Genomic DNA, 17760 nt, shown 5'->3' with positions numbered 1-17760 from the left:
ACTGTACAAAAACGCTGCTGCGCGTGTGTGTGTCCTATACTCTGTATCTGCCGACTCGTTGTCGAAACTGTGTACATATAAACATCTACCATACATATCTGTTTGTCTGCCTACATATATAATATCTAACGCTCTATAACTCTGCATATATATGTAAATGTACAACAACGTGTGTGTATATCTCTCAAAACGTCGGCGCTCGTGCGCGTTACGTAAATACGCGAACGAACAAAAAAAAATGAATAATCCGCTCTCTTGCGTATTTACACACGTGCACGCGCGAAAAATCTCCACGTTTTACCCATTATCCGACCTTCCATCACACACACACACACATCCTGATACGCACCTGTGACGGATCACGCGACGTATTTCCCGAACTTCTGACTCGACTCGCGCGATCGAATGAAACCTGAACAAAAAAAAAAACACACGCACATTTCCCCTGTATATCCTTGACACGCGAACGCACACTCCCTCGCCTCCGTCATACCATGCACAACAGGGCGACTTGGTGGACCGAATCGAGTACTGCGTGACTCAGACCGGCGACCACGTCGGCACGGCCCGGGGCGAGCTTGTCAAAGCCGAGGAGTATAAGAGCAAAGCTCGCAAGGTAAACATCTCATTAGAAGCATACTCTCGGCCTCTGTATAATACGTACTCTTGTCTTGGGGGACGCGCTGTAAAGTTTTTAACAAAATTTTTCTTTCTACGTATTCTATGACTAATTTGGTGCTTTTTTCGGACGATGATATAATATGCTTGCGGGGGATGATTGACGAGATTCGTGAAACGTGATTTTCCCACAGACCGATCCTCTATAGTAGAAACGTAGCACACATCCTTATTCTAAGCCTGTACTAAATGTCTATTAGCTGAATAACTAAAGCGTGTTAGGGCCTCTAAAACTCGTACTCCAATCGCTCGCGCATCTTCTATGAAAAAAGAATGGAATAATGTGCAAATATGCCGTGACGGAGACACAGATACTCAAAAATTGCAGCACGAGTATTAGGGGAGCTGCATTCGACTGTGTAAGCGGAGCCTGAACACAAGCCATCCATAAACGTTGTATAGAGTTAAGTGTACACAGTGTGCGAAAAGCGCCACACACACACACCCAAACAAACTCGGAGCAGTAGATGTCGCGGAGGATTCTGCAGCTGCGATACGACGAGGAGGGGGTGGAACCGCTCGCAGTTCGTCATATAACGCCTCGTCGTTAGCCTACACACACACACACATACACATATCTACTGCAGCTGCGGGTCCCCGTCGTTGTCTATATATGCATCCACGTATAGGTGTCCGCGTGCGAGAGTGTGTGCATCTGGCGGTGAAAGCAATTAAGCCAGCCCGGCAAAAGAGGAAATAAGCCTGGACCGCCGTTGAAAGAGAGGGACACGAGCGAGAGGAAGCGCCACACAGAGAGAGAGAGAGAGAGAGAGAGAGAGAGAGAGAGAGAGTCGCGGGTAATTGCATCGTCGCGTGCGGTAATCGCAACAATACCTGATGGGAACGAACGATAGCCCCTATCTCCATCGTCGATGCGGAGGGAGGATACACGCGCGATGCCTCGAAACGTGTATATACGCAATCTAGCTGCCATATGCATGTTTCTACAACCGTTGGATTTTTTCTCTCTTTTATCTTTATAGTCGCGTATGCTTGGCGTCGACGACGCGGATACTCATGGATATCTCTTTTTTCATATCGCGATGGTCGTCCTTTTCGCGAGAGGATTTTTCGCGATTATGCAAACTCCGAGATAATTGATAGCGGCTAATTGAAAGTTAATCCGCGCGCGAGATTAACTTTGAAAAGAGAAAGAGAGTAAGAGCAAATCCGCGGCTAATTTCCGCCGGAAAAGTAATGACCGTACACTGACGTGCGCATACCCGACGATTCCGCCTCCGGCCTCTTTCGCTCCTCCCGCAGCGATGCACGTACCTGTCTATAAACACATACACACACACACACTTGCACAAGATACTAAAATCGAGCAATAAAGTTTCACTTTAAGAGAATAGATTTTCTTCTATGTATACTCTGTTCCGAGATCAGCATTCTGCTCTGTGGCGGCTTGTTTATCTGGCGGGAAAAGTGAAAAAAGACTACGGGACTCGAATAAGAAAAAAGCAACGTAAGGCTCGATTCGACTTTTTCCGTAGAAAGAGAGCGAGAAAGAGCCTAATCCGCTGATCGAGTTTATATGCACCGGGAGAGCTTTCCCCCGCGCTCTGCTCTGCTTTCGTATTCCGTCGAACCGAGAGAGAGACGAGGCGAGAGAGCGAATAAAAATCCAAAGACAATCCTATACCAAGGAAGCTTGATTGCCGACGCTATATACTACTGCTGCTGCTTTTTTATTATCCGCTCGTAGCTTGGTTTCTTAATGGAGTAGATTTGCTTGCACGTTTTCTTATAGACGTAGTTTTACTTATAGATTGTACATCAGCTCGAGTGTATGATACTTACACGCAGTCTCTCTCACAAACACGTTGACAGTATGGGATATTCAGCGCAGACAATAACGCAACACGAACAGTTTGTGCATGCCCTCGGATCGACACAGACTCTTGATCTCAAACAACAACAACTTGTCGCTTCTTTTCTCATATCTACTTGTATACAAAGGAATGCAAAAAAACGAACACGCAGAGCTTCGGCAGAGGCAGTACACCTCGAGTGCAACGATCTCTTAGAGCACGTTTTTTTTTTGATCGATTTTTTATCATCATTATACTATCTCTTATATACGAACGACTTTTTATTCTCTTTTTATCTATACTTAGAGTCAAATCTTTGAATGGACAGCTACGATTCACGTTTACTTTGACTTTTGTGTTATACGCTTATTCGAAATAAGAGTAAATAAATAATCGATGGGACGCCGACGACTGATCGAGACGCAACTGTTCTCTCTACACACACTACTACAAATAAAACATCTGTGTGAATTGTTCTTTAATATAATACATGCACATACGACTGACCTGCCGTTTGTTTTGTCTTTTTCTGTCCACAGAAAATGATCTTAATAATGATCTGCCTCGCAATATTGCTCGTCGTAATAATCTGCATTCTGGCATCGTTCCTTCCGAACGGACGTGAAGATTAGACAAATTAAGAGAGAGAGAGAGAGAGAGAGAGAGAGAGAGAGAGAGAGAGAGAGAGAATGAGAGGGAGAGAGACGTAGACAATGTTGTTATAAGCAAGCAAGCAAGCAAAAAAAACAAACAAGTGTTCGGAGGGGGGGATAGTAGGGGGTGAGAGAAAAAGAACGTGACGCACGATAACCAACAGTTAAATGAGAACCACGACTGTACAGAATTATCACTTGTATTATACATTACATAGAAGTAACGATGCACACGAAAAGCTCTCCGGAGATGTATACATATAATTATATGAATTTAACGTGAGCGACTGCACCGCAGTGTGAACGACGACTACGACGCGAAATTCATCGTTTTTATTCGTCTTTGCGATCGGGAGAGCTGTTAGAGAGATTTATTAATTGCCACGTGAAACCCCAGAAAAAAAAATGAAAATATCGGAAGACCAAAAGTTGTCCTGCTGTACGCGTATATTATGTGCGAGAACGACTCGAGACTGTAGAGTAAAAAAAAATAACGTTGTTTGAGAAGACGGACTGCCACTTTGACAGAATGCCATCGTCGTCGTGATGCTAAGGCTTAGCAAAAAAAGCAAAAAATAACCGTTGCCTATACTCTTACTCGACGAATGGACAATAAAGTAACAAAATGTGAAACGAGGGCTGAAATCGTTCAGAAGTTTGTTTGTCATCAGGAGAGAGACTGTGTGCGTATAAAGTGTGCGAGGAGACTCGACGATGATGAGGTCGTCCACGCGAATGAAAAGTTTTTAAGCTCATAGTAGGACACGCGCCGTAATTCTCCGCATTGTAAATTTCTGTATAGGTCTAGTAAGGTACTTTAACAAAGAAACCAAAATCGGGTATATAATTATAGAATTTACCATCTCGTTGTGTATACAATATCGAGAGACTGTAGTGACGAGGAAAAGAGAGAGAGAGAGAGACAGAAAGAGATGACCTAACGCCCAATACGATGATTCACAATTCTTTCCGTTTGCTCATTACCTTTTATTGCCAGAGACTCGTATAGATAATACGCGAATTACGAGATCCCGGACGAGACACGTCGCGCATATTAACGTATATTACACACAGAGTCACGCACACGTAGTACGACCTCTTCTGCGAAATTTCCGATGAAGTGCGGCAGTCGTTTGTGATGATCGTTTAATTAGCCAGCCTGAATTGTATCGGAATGTGCCTTTGAAAACGAGAGTCTCGTATGTGACACGGCTTTTCGCGCTCCTATGTGGTTCGCTGCTGCTGCTGCAGTATATAGTTGCGACTTTTATGCGCTACGTGGCTTGCTTAATACATGCGCTGATGATTCCTCTCGAGTAATAGCAGTATGAAACACAGACACATGCTTTTATCATTTTTTAACACAATGAATTTGTTACTCGCACCGGAACGTCGTCGCTTATTACTCGAATTAATCATGATATACTGCATTTTAGTAAGGGGGATCGCGAGAGGGCTTCGAATTTGAATCGACGACGGATATGCTCTATAGGGGATGAAGTTTGTAAATATCTAGCTTTTAGAATGTCAAATCAAGTCTTGATGTTTCGATTTCATGTTATACAAGAATTTTTCTCGCAGAATATATATGTTCAGAATATATATGAGTATAATTAATTTAGTAAGAGCGATGACATACATCATGCCGTGATCGACGCTTGAAAGATTTTAATCGTGCATCTGTCTGTATTGTCCTTTTTGAAGAAAAACTCGACCCGCGCATTGTATTATCGTAGACGCAACAGATTGTCGAACCAACATCCTCGTATGTATAACACTGCAGCGTGCCGTTTTTTCGTAACATCCTGCACTTTGAGCTGTATATGACTAACATTTTCTATATATAATATTATAACTTAACTCTCTCTCAACCTTGTATAACCAACGCTTCAACTTGTACTAACAATTTTTATATAGACTTACAAAAACGCTAAATAGTCAATGCCTCGAAAAACGCAGTTTATATGACATTTTTTCCTAATTTCCGTACACACACACAGTGCCAAAATGTGATAATTGAAAAGCAAAACAGCTAAGCATGTAGTTCAATATGATGGAAAAATTGCGTTTTTCGTGGCTCTTGCTAAACTGATCTTAATGTCGATAAGCGCGTTTGATGTTGACGTTATTTTGTTCACAGAAATTGATCTTCATCGTAATCTGCCTTACAGTGGCGCTCATCATTTTAATTATTATTTTGGTGCAAACCCTGACCTGAACCCGAAAGTCTACCTGGCTTAACGATCACATCACTCAAATAACGAGGCATTTCTTTGCAAGCACCACTATAAGATTGAATGCATTTTGTTATTGCTACACACGAATTATTATGATTTTTATTTGCTCAAGCATAACATCGAAAACAAAAACTTTATGAACAAGCGATGCGTCCTGTGTAATTACCGTCAGTTATTATTGTATAATTTTTCAACAATATTGAGGAAAAAACGATGTCAATGTCTAACTTCATGTCGTCTAAAGAATCTCTTATTCCAAGCAGTCATTTTCTTCGTAAACTATTGTAATATTAACGTTTAAGTTGTGATGTCAATGTATAGATCAAAGTTAAATTATTGTTTTATAAAAGTTATTATATATATACACACATATGCCTCGAGTTTGCATTATACATACCTCTCCCTATTCTCGTTGGAATAAGGGAAGTCTTAAAATGGCATTTAGATTCCACGCAACGGAGGTCGATGTAATTTATTCCTATGAACGCGTAATCGAAACGCCAATTGCCAGCTCGCACAGCCTCGCAACTGGCGCTTCGACGCAATTTCAAGCAAACATAATAAATATATAATATATAATATAAAAAGACACTCGAGCGCGTCGACACTGCCTTTCGTTCATTTTGTCTGCTCTCGACATATTATATGTATGATACAAATAACAAAGAAATTTACAAGTAAAGTCATTGATAACGAGAGGAAAGCGCGACACTCGCGCAGGTGTCTTCTGATATCACATTCTAAAGAACACCCCTGCAACTGACGCGTCTTTCCCGCATTGCTTATTCGATTGGCTTTTGAAAATACAATTATATCACACGCGCAATTACTTAAAGGAATATAAACTAGATATAAAAGTTTAAAAAATGCAAATGCGAGTACAGACAAAGCCTTTGAATTCCAGCGAGTGTGTACCGCACGTCAGGTTCTTTTTCTTCTTTCGCGTCTCGTCTCGGAGCGGAGACACATAGAGTAAACGAGAGGAAGGATTAGAATGCGAGAGAAAGGGAAGCGTCATTGCGAATTCTTCATTTCTTGTAAATATTTCAATTTGTATAGAATTTTAGAGAGTGATTATGCGTCGCAAGAGAGGCGAAATGAAAAAGCAAAGTAATATATCGAACATTATTAGAACAAAAAATTTGAGCATATGCACACACGCGAATCATCTTGAATAGATTAACTGCAAAAAAAAATAATAATTGAGAAAAGGCGCTGCGCGCTCAGATCGAGCGCGTTAGATTCGGAATTGATACACAATTTTTCAAGGACCTGCATTTCATCTCCGCTAAAGTAATTGAAAAAAAAAATCTTAACTTGAACATAAATACAAAAATCGTACTTGTAAGATAGGAGAGTAAGAAGCTTTCTTGCGCGATAAGTATATAAATATTATATATATGATAAGCTAGAGAGAGATGAGAGGAAAAGGAAGCAAGTGAAACAAAAATTATATCTCACACGGCAATACTCCAAGCGACAAAATGGGGACACTATATAAAAAGGGTGGTCGGAGAAAGTGGGTGAAATGTAACAATAACAATAAACGTCGAGGCAGTATAGCGTGTCCCGTAATAGCGTAATAATAATTGCGAGAGAAAGAGAGGTCGAGAGCTGCTGCTGCTGCACAGAGGCGATTTCGAAGCGGCGTCGATAACGAATACGAAGTGTCAAGAGAAAGAGAGAGAGAACGACTCGAAAGAAGAGTGTTTTTACCGAACAATGTGTGTCGCGCGAGCATCGCAACATCTTATACTATCTCTGTATCTCATCCACCGGCTGCACCTCGTCATTAGCGTCATGTTAGCCTCATCCTCTCAGAGTGTCATCTCTCCGTTGGATACGTCGTCTGCAAAGTAAGTAGAACCAGCGACAGCTGCATTATCGCCCTGAGTTATTATTGAATATACGTACCAATATATATATATATATATATATATATATATATATATATATATATATATATATATATATATAAATCGATGTTATAGCCTCTACTACTCTTGCTGTTGTTAATAATCGTCGAAGCGGTTCTATCTTTCAGTCCTGTGTTAATTACTATAATGATTATATATAATACGAAATCAAATGAATAAAGCTAAACCCACTCTCTATCAGCCAGTCCAGAATGCGATTATCTTATTATTATTACTGTCCGACTGTTATAATTTATGATTATTATCGTGCATTTCTCTTTTCGTTCTATTATTGTAAACGTATTCAATGTGTCCACTGTAGTAGTGCAGTGTCAGTGCGAAATTTATCCAACTTTCTGATTGACAAGGACAGTTGATAATGTTGCGAGTTGGCGTCGTTTCGATCGTTTATTTTTGATAGGAATTTTGCTTTTCCACGGAAATTTTTCGTTAAAAGAAATGGATCGAAACGATATTGACTGCAGATTTTAACATTATATCGAAGACCGAACATATACGTAAATAAAACTTTAGAATGTACGTAAAGCTAACTATCAAATCCTCTTATTTTAAGCTCTTCTCGCAAATCCCGTATACATGTGCACTTGTAAGAGTAAATTTCGCACTAGCACGAAGCAGTTACCGATTTTAATTGTTTATCCTACGCATTTCGCGCGTTAGTGTGTACTTTATATACTGTACGATGTTCTTCCTCGATCTTTATTTTTGTTTTTTAACTTCATACATACTACACACGAGTGCTTAGAAAGTCTATATGTACGAACAAAATTCTCAACGGCGCAATTTTTCCGACTTGTACTTTTTACAGGGAACCAATGACCGTTGCATTTTTGTCTCTAATAAGAGCTCGTGAATCTTTTAAAGCGTTCGATCAATTTTGTAAACATACATTTTTATTGCTACATAAGCATGCGAAGCATTTGCAACTACTTATTATTATTTTTAATCATTATTTTTTACAATTTTTCAACATCAACATCGAACCTGTCATCATTTTTATTTTAAAGCTTTGATAAAACTCTTTGCATAGCGCATGTTCCTCACGTTCTTAGCGAACATATGAAATAGAATCGAGTCTCTAGTGCTTATGTATGTAATATAAGGTGTTGGTTAGAGAGATATTCCAGCGATTGTTATGAATCGTTAATTTATCTTTACACATATAATATATAGTTGGCACGAAAAACTCGCTTGGCTGTTTTGAAGCCACCTATAACGCTACAACAGAATATATAGATTACGAACTGCTATAGAAAATTTTAAGCACTTTTGCCTGCCAGTGAGAATTTTTGATATTTTTTAACCAAACGATTCGTATTCACAATAAGAAGAAAGAAAGAACAACACACGCAAACACACCGTAGTATGATTTTTGAACTAGATCACGTGTAGGCTTAGACTTATAGCTATCAAAATCTGTAAAGCAGTCGTTTAATATTTATTACCAGTTAACTTCCTACGTCTGTGTAATCATACCCTGCTGCTATACAATGTTTATATTATTATATTATTATACTATTAATATATTATACTACTGTGCTATTATATCACTAGTTGATTAATGCGCCGTGTAAATAAATGTTTTTATTTAACACTTGAACCGTATCGTTTTGTTGCACCTCTTTTGAAATTTCATTACTACTTATTAGACAGACAGTTTCGAGAGCGAAGATTTCACACGTCCACGAAAATAGTTCACCTATAGTATATTATGACCGATGTATAGAGGAACGAGAGTCGTTGTGTCGTGTATTAGCTATTGATCGTTGAACAATGACGTTTTTATTTCAGGTTTATATATTTAGACCCTAAATTTTACATTACGCAATACACTATGTTGTAGCAGTATTGGACAGAAAATATTTTATGAGACGAACGAGAAAAGATTCTTAGAGTGTGATGTACGCTGGTTATTGAGTCACGAATATATCAATAGGCAGAGCAATGGAAAATCCGTTATGTCGCATAGACCTATATAAAAATATACTCTCTGTATTAAATCAGTGTATATGTACATACTATGTGTGCTCGTGTTCAATTGATTTGTCGATATTTTAAATTCCATAAAGAAAACAAAAAAAAAACTCAAGAATTAAGTAGCCATGTATAAAAAAAAATACCAGATGAACTAATCCATTTTTTTGTGAATCTGTCGCATTGGCCTTCCTTGCTGAGAGTAGAAGAAGATCATGATCATGATCTGCCTGGCCATCCTCGCCGTGATCGTGGCCACCACCATCGGCGGATACTTCGGCCTGTGAATTCCTCTATTCAGGTAAGCTACAAACGTAAAACACAGCGAAATCCTCCGTATACCACGTGGAAATTTTGTTAATTTTAAATTCGTCAATTTTCAGGAGAAGCCGAAGGCGTCGAGTGCGTGCGCGGTTCTTGGCGAGCGCAAGAATCCTGTACGTCGAGATCGACGCCAGCGCGGCTCTAACGTACAAGCTGACGCATATCGCCCTGGCCCTGAAAGAGAGAAAGATAATGTACACGCAAGAATCGAAAGAGAGAAAGAGAGAGAGAGAGAGAGAATCAGCTGGAGAAGAGGACTACTCGTTATATAGCCGCGTGCGCGTGAAAGAGAGCCGAGATATTAAAAGCGAGTTATTACTTACATAATAATAATAATAAAAACGGCGGGCACTCGGAGTGCGCATATAACATTACATAGGTACTTGCGACGAAATCGAATGCGGATATATCTATATATATATACCGGTAGATTAAACTTTAATGCGAGAAAGAATAAGCGTTCAGAAAAGAGACAATGAGAGAAAGCCATTAATTACATGCATTATATATATATAATATACACACACGGACACGTGTAAACACACACACACACACACACACACACACACACACACACACACGTATACACACGTATAGAGAGAGACTATATAATAATGTAATACAAAGAATAAACGCGTGTGCGAGCGCGCCGCTGAAGAAAAATCGTCAAATCGTTCACTATATGATAATTATACTCTCGCCCTCCTCGGACACACTACTTTAACTATTACTAATATACTATTACTGCTACTTATACTAACCAATACTCTACCCATACAACAGCAGCAAAACAATAGAGCAAGAACATTGTAAAACGAGAGAATGATGATGGTGATGATGATGATAATGATAATGATAATGGTGTAGGGAACCTGCGAGTCGCGTCCAGATTGCCGGCGTTCTGGAGATCACCCGTGAGAGTCGTTTATATTACTGTGTGTATAACTTCCACTCGCGGGTTTCCTATTTCCGAAATTACACACACAGACACACACGCGCGTTCATATACTTACCTCTCCGCCCTCAGGCCACGCGATCACACACTGCTGAAGGAGATTAATGTTACGACGAGATGATGAGATTATGATAAATCGAGAGAGTATCTAATTATTAATTACACATTGTATCGGAGCACAATTGACTGTGTAATCTAGCGAGTTTGGCCTAAACAAACATACTTATATTAATACAACAACAAACAGCAACATCAACAACAAGAACAACAAAAGTAAAGTAACGTTCATCGAGGTTGAAATTGCTTTCGAAGCCACGCAGCACCCGCCCCTTAATCACAGAACGTACTATCTATATGTATGTGTATATCTTAGACCAGTTTTTATTTTATTTTTTTTTTGTATTTCCGTTCGTTCTTCGAGCTTCGGGTAATCATCGATATCAGTCTCACCGATGTCTTATGATATTTAACACATTATTATGTCCACGCGCATAAACTGATTTTCCCATTTGCGATCGAACGAGTGTAAAACGATGACATACACTTTAGCGAAAGACAGAAGATAAAGTAACTAATAAATATTAAAAAAAAAACTACACACAAAACACGCCTCGTTATCTCTCTCTCTTCTCTGCCGATATGATGGGAAGACACGTTCGTGAAGCCCTTTGACGTTTCTCGTCTTCCTGAATTTTGTCGCTCTTTTTGAAATATCTTTTTGGAAATATAATTGTCATTACTTAAGCGTTATTGAGTACGCGAGTGAGTTTGGCATCGCATAAGGAAGCAAACGAACCGCAGTACTAGAAAGTGCATTTCGTTTACGTTCACGATTAAACGGACTCTCTCTCAGGCAGATTATTATGAAAAAAATCACATTATACATATAGGGTATACATATATAAATGAAGGAGAAAATAGCTCGGAGAGAGGTGATGTTTTACCGCGCGCTCGTGTTGATATACGCGTATATTATATTATGCAATTGTTGAACGACGCTGGAACGGCGGATGGGGAAAAGAATTAACAAAAAAAATCATATTCTCTAATGCCAAAGAGGCTAGTGTGCGTAGCGTTCAACCTCGGCACTAAACTTTCACACCGTATAAAACAACAAGAAAAAAAAAATTGCCTCACAGTGTGCGCACGACCGAGTACGTAAATATAATTATACATATTATATATATTGTTATCGATATACCGGATAGCATTGCTGAAACGCTGAACTCATCTGCATTTTTGTAGTTGTAAAAACAAAGAAAAAGAACAAAAACAGAAAAAATGTTACGATTAATACCAGTCGAAAGTGACTTCGATTAGCGGCTACTATTATAATATATCATTGTGTTTATTAGACAGATCATGTGTTCATGCATGTAAGGAGAGGAATGAGGAGAAAAAAAACAATTTTATTCAATCGTGCTAGCGAAACTTTGTAGACGATATTCAACCATGACGAGGTGATAATTTTTCTTCGATTCAAATCTTAATGTGCCCTAATTTTCGTTGTTTAAAGTATGGAAAATCTAAGAAAAATTAAATATTTTTGTAACTTCTTGTCAAACTAATCGTGTTCACGGCTGTAATTAAACAAAAAAAAAGTCCTACTATAGTAAACGGCTTTTGCTGTAGAATACTTAAAGAAAAAAATAACAAAAAAAAAGAATTGAGTGTACAGTGGCGACGCTTGATACAAAAAAAAATGACGAAAAATTCGATAAAAACTATTGCTTATACATTGGGACGTCAAAAATGTACATGGGTCGGTGTCACATCGGTGCAATTATTAATAAGAAAGGCTACTTTAATAACCTTATGAGTGTCAATTCCACTTTCAGCTAAATTATAATTTTGAAAAGTGTTTAGAAACGAAAGATAAACAAAAGAAGCAACAAATAATGGTGCGCAGTCGAAGAAATAAAGGAGAAAAAAACTTTAAATATAATAATTAAATTAAATGAAGAAAAAAAAGTAAAAAAAAGACAGTTCACATAAGTGAATTTCATGCGACAAAGTGAGATTATACTTAATGAGCTAATATATAATTGAGAAGAAAGTGGGGAAGAGTAATACTTAAAAGTGCGTGCAATAAGAATACTACGGTTATTATAGCGCAGAAGAGTGAAAGAAGAGAAGAGAATAAAAATTTGAGAGAAAGAGAAAAACACTTACGAATACTTTTTATTGTAGGTATTTCATAGAGAAAAAAAAACAAAGTTCATAAGAGATTAAGAATTCTGTATTTAATGATGACTTATCTAAATAAATCAACGGTGTTTTCTGCCTATAAATATTAATATATCGTACTCTCGTCGGGCAACTAATGTACATTTTCTCTCGAGTAAAGGAAAAAAAAAGATAATGAAACGTTCTCCTTCAGTTTTAACGACGTATTAATTATTAATCTTTGAAGAAAAAAAATAAAAAAAGACATCAAACTATACATATAAACATATGAAGTGTACAAAATTGGCAATAATTTTAAGACCTTCCTCGATCGTCAGCGGCTCGGCGAATTCGGGCCTGTTGGCGCCAATGAAGACGCCAACAAAGTCCAAAATAAAATTAAAAAAAAAACACTAGAGACTCATGCGAGTTTATAGAGAAAGACACATACCGATAAATCAGGCGAGACGCTGGTGATCGCGGCAAGTATAGACATTGTGATCAAGTGAATGTGCCCTTTCGTCGCGTATATATGATAAAAAATACAAGTAAATCACAGCACAAAAGAGATATCCTCCATCGTATATAGTAGAACAAAGAGAAAAACAGAACAAACAGACAACAACACCCCCTCGGCTAATGGCATTTTAAAGAGAAAACAAAGTGAGAAAAATAAATAAAATAGCTGCATATCGATTAAGAGAGAGATACAAACTGTCGCGACGCAGATGATCGGCTCCTCGGGTATATCAATTTTCTATACACGACATCTAATTCAGAGCTACACCGATTATTACGATGTTGTAAACTTTTTTAAACGCGTCTCCCTTTGTTTCTCGTTATTTTTTTCCAAACCGTAAAACTCTCATTTTTGGGGATGCGGGCCGGAGATCATTTCACTGTCTATGCAGTATTATAATTTACATTAAACTTGTGTGAAAAATTACTTTCCATTAATTTACGATTTCCACGTAGCTGATCCTTATTATATTTGAGTGAGAGTCTGTACATAGTATATAGTGAGATTCAAAGTTGATTTTCGAAGCGTCGCGCGAAAATGAGGAGCTTTTTTCGTACAATTTTCACGAAAAAGCTCGTGTTATCCGAGAAAAAAGAGCGAAATGACTACTTTGAATCGCGCCTTATCTGCGCAGATGAACGTATTGTGAAATAAGAAACTAAATTATAAAAAAATCATGAAATATTGAGGAACTTAGTTGAGAAAAACTTAGACCGTTTAAATTTTATCGTTGAATTATATGCGACAGACGTCAGAGATCCGTCGAGTCGTGCAAACATTTTTATAAACATGTAAGAATACGTTGGACGATTTTAAAATGCCATTAAGTTTATGCAAATATATAAGGAAATGGATCGTCGTTATGAAAATTGATTTAAGAAAAGTTCACCGAAATTCGAATTTTTACACTGTAATGCCGTTTGGTTCCGTCTTGAGTTTTACTACGAATATAGAGAAAAGAAAGCAAAGAAGTTATAAAAGTTATATTACAGAGTCGCTTTTGAATTGCTATAAGTGTTACAAAGTTGTATTATATTTATCAAAGCTAACAGTTTTTAATAAATATCTTAGAAAAAAAAAATTATTTAACTTGTTAGAGAATTAAGTATTTTGCGATATAATTATCAAGATTTCACCATGAAGTTTTGTACCGTGTTGAAAAAAAAACGTGAAAAAAAAACTAAACAAGAAGGAAACACTTTCTCCGTTATGATATATAACACAGACACACACAGACACGACACACGAACCAACACAAACATAATATATAAGACAAAGAAGTCAGACAAATGCCCGCTGGAGCAATATTACTCATTGAAGAGCGTAAATAGAATTTAAATAGGTATCTTCTATTATTGCAAGTGCACCCAAGATATCAAAGACATCTTCACTGTTGGGACTGTCGAGTGGCTTCCGTATAAAATAAAAAGTAATTGAGAATCATGATATCGCTCTTGAACTCAATTAATCACCCCCACACATATAACGACACTATGTAATATGTATAGCTTTTCTCAAAAGGTAAATCAGATCTCGGTGTATATTGTATTATAGAAATCAGCTCTTCGTTATGTGCGCCCTCCTTCGTCCTTGCGTTGATGAAACTGTTTTTTCGTGATATGTGACGCGATACCCTATTTTTCCAACGTAGACCTTATATAGTACATGCGAAACTTGGGTCCTGTTTTCTCTCGAGACGAAGAATTATATTATATAGCCTTTGCACTTGGAGGAGAAATCAAAGAGCGATTCATTATGCAATATATAAGTATATGCGGTATAATACGACACATTGATACCATGAATGAATATATAAAAATGACAAAGTATAACGAAACACAAAAACACCTCTCTAATACTTCACCGCCGCGTGTAATTGTTGATCGATAATCATCGCTTGTATCATTATCTAATTAGGTGTCGAATCGACGTTTCTCCGATTTCGCTTGTAAATACAAGACGCCTTCGATCATCATATACGCACTGAACAAGAAAAAAAATGAAAACTTAGCGCCACGTAGACAATAAAGAAATATAAGGTCAGACAAAATTTTCACGATTTGATTTAGTGATCGTCCTGAGTTGATGTCGCAAACAGAGCAAGTTTTAGCCGTTATATAGAAACCATATTATATAGACGTTTTCGCAGAGGATTTTGTCCACAAGAAGCCCGTCGCAGTCCCGGGGTGAAGTTCGTTGCGTTACCAATAATCTAAAAGTACTCGATTCATTTTAAAGATACTGCTGTAAAATGTAAATTTCGAGATTGGAAGTAAACTTAAAAAACAACTTCCACTAAAGGTCTTATAATTTATCCGTTCCACAACATCTTCATTTCCATATAGTTATACATCAATTAACGAGTAAACGATGTAGTATGATTTAAGCCTTTGATTTAACTTAAATAGTTGTATATTCCACATTCTTTATACATATGAGTTTTAACAGTACTGTTAGTTTGGCATTACAAAATAATCACAGCTTAAATATTCTAAGAATATAAATAAAATGATTTTTACAATTCTTAGAATAGAGCAAATTTTAACAAAACCGCTGGATAAAATGAAGTATTATATGCAGTATAGAAGCAACTTGTACTAAAAGTTAACTTAGTATACTTAAAAGTTAAAAATAGAGCATTTACATAAATTAAAAATTAACGAATATTACTATTATTGCTATATAGCTTAGTCGGTCTATTGAAGTCGTGAGAAATCAATAAAACTATTACTTTGGCAACAGTTTTGTAAAAAAAGCCCAACACGCGCAATCAGAGTTATTGATTCTAAAATAATTACATTAGTTTTGAGCATACGACAGAGTCTTGTATATCAGAGATAATTTTGGCCTTTTCTATAATTTGATCATCAAAATCGCCATCTCTGTAGACATCATTTTCTGGTGCGTGGAAAACATTTTCTTTAATGAACTGTGTAACAACTTCCTTATTAACTAGAGACATTGTCAGTCGGCATCCCCAGGTCAACACTGCTAAAGGCTAAGTATGAAACAAAGAATATTTTTATTATTTTTCTATGGAATAATACATACATGCTTAGAAGCAATAACTTACCCTCTCTTCATCCAACATATTGTAAGGAGTTATAACGTGTCTGCGCAAGCAACCCTTGACTAATTGTTTTAAACGATCTACTTCAATAGCATTAGCACATGGATGATAGAGCATGACAACACCTCCATGCTGAAATCGTTAATTTTTTGTTTTAATATATCGCATTATACATTTTAAATCCACAAAGAATTTTCATAGAATGTACCTCTAATGTATGAAGCCATCTTTGCTTAGGTACATATTTATATTCGCCGTAAACAGGCCATACTGGTCGATGAGTTCCACTGTAATAAGTGTAATAATTTTTATTAGTTTATCATTAGTTTTCAGCACAAAATACTTTTTAACCAGCATGAAAAATATATGCTTACTACGATGGAATATCATCATCATACTCAATTGTTTCAGACATACAAGCATGGTAAGCCTGAAAATAAAACAAATACGTTATTGTCTAGAAATTCTAATGAGATTTATCTAATAAGTCATTCTAAATACCACATAATTTTTAGGTATTCTCTCACAATACACTTGTGGATTTATGTCTGCATCAGGAACTATTTTTTGACCATAGCATGTGTAACTTGTTGGTGAATGATCCCAGTCCACTGTCAAATTGGTCTATATTATTAAAAAAAATGAATAAAATTTCTGCTTGAAACATTGATGCAAAATCAGTGCTTTACAACTTTACCTTTCCATCATCACAATCATGTTTTGCTCCCATAGGAGTCCTACCGTTCTGATGCGGAATATCATCATTAGGTTTTTTATGGAAGATTTTTGGAGGTGGTGTTGCCTCACCTGGTTGATGTGGCATCCACACACCTGTCCAGTGTTCAAAGGGATCTTCCGTTGAATCCCTATGCTGATCTTTCTCACTTTCTGTGTACTCGTTTAGCACATCGAGCAAATTGAATTTCATATTAGTATCAGCATCTGAAACGTAGGAATCTGGTTACACGACAGTACAACGTAAAAACACCTAGAGGCACAAAAAATAGCAATATAAACAGAAAAAGTATGAAGTAATTATAGGTTAAGCTTGTTTTTCCAACGATTCCGTATCTGATACGTGTATAAATTCATTGACAATAAAACAATAAAAACCTTGAACTTCGTATTTGTCCGGAAAAGCCAGAACACACCCGATCAGCGCTATTTTCCAGAGGAAAAACGTAAATCTGTTAGCGTATGACATTTTTCACTGTGCGCGATCGCCAGGTGACGAACATATTTATACGCGCGTTTCCTTCTTCTCCCCGCCCTCGCACAGGTGTCTTCAGAGTGCAGTATGTATACCTATAGATATAATATACATATATCTGGGTTCTGCAGCCAACATCAGCCAACATCAATATGAGAAAAAAATTACGTTGTCACTAGCACAGTCAGAAACTCGAGAGCAGCGAAGCGCGTCAAATGACGC

At 37.3% G+C, this 17760-nt stretch overlaps 2 protein-coding genes across 7 annotated transcripts in view; one reads left to right on the top strand and one right to left on the bottom strand.

Annotated features, from left to right (window-relative positions):
• The window catches only part of LOC100121257 (syntaxin-1A), a 47345-nt gene extending 31792 nt beyond the window's left edge, over nt 1–15553 (top strand). For 2 of the 6 annotated variants that reach the window (XR_004344753.1, XR_004344751.1), the window contains 3 exons: nt 5286–7238; nt 9500–9594; nt 9677–15553. Coding sequence is in view for 2 of the 6 variants with exons in the window: in XM_016983703.3 (XP_016839192.1) it covers nt 3032–3124 (93 nt within the window). In the remaining 4 variants the exon portion in view is untranslated. Of the gene's footprint in view, nt 1–505; nt 617–3031; nt 7239–9499; nt 9595–9676 lie in introns of those variants that run through there. The other 4 variants (XR_004344752.1, XR_004344750.1, XM_008205347.4 and 1 more) reach the window with 4 other exon arrangements.
• Nucleotides 15549–17701, bottom strand: LOC100121232. The gene is made up of 7 exons (XM_001604776.5): nt 17442–17701; nt 17026–17270; nt 16830–16952; nt 16703–16758; nt 16537–16615; nt 16332–16460; nt 15549–16256 (listed from the first exon to the last, which is right to left on the bottom strand). Exons 1-7 carry the CDS (start codon nt 17530–17532, stop codon nt 16053–16055), a joined length of 927 nt encoding a protein of 308 aa, XP_001604826.2. The 5' UTR covers nt 17533–17701; the 3' UTR covers nt 15549–16052.
• Nucleotides 17702–17760: the final 59 nt, after the last annotated feature.

Source organism: Nasonia vitripennis, chromosome 3, assembly GCF_009193385.2.
Source record: "Nasonia vitripennis strain AsymCx chromosome 3, Nvit_psr_1.1, whole genome shotgun sequence".
Classification (NCBI taxonomy): Eukaryota; Metazoa; Arthropoda; class Insecta; order Hymenoptera; family Pteromalidae; genus Nasonia; species Nasonia vitripennis.
The sequence above is the reverse complement of the archived record's forward strand: the minus strand, read 5'-3'. Positions and strand labels throughout refer to the sequence as shown.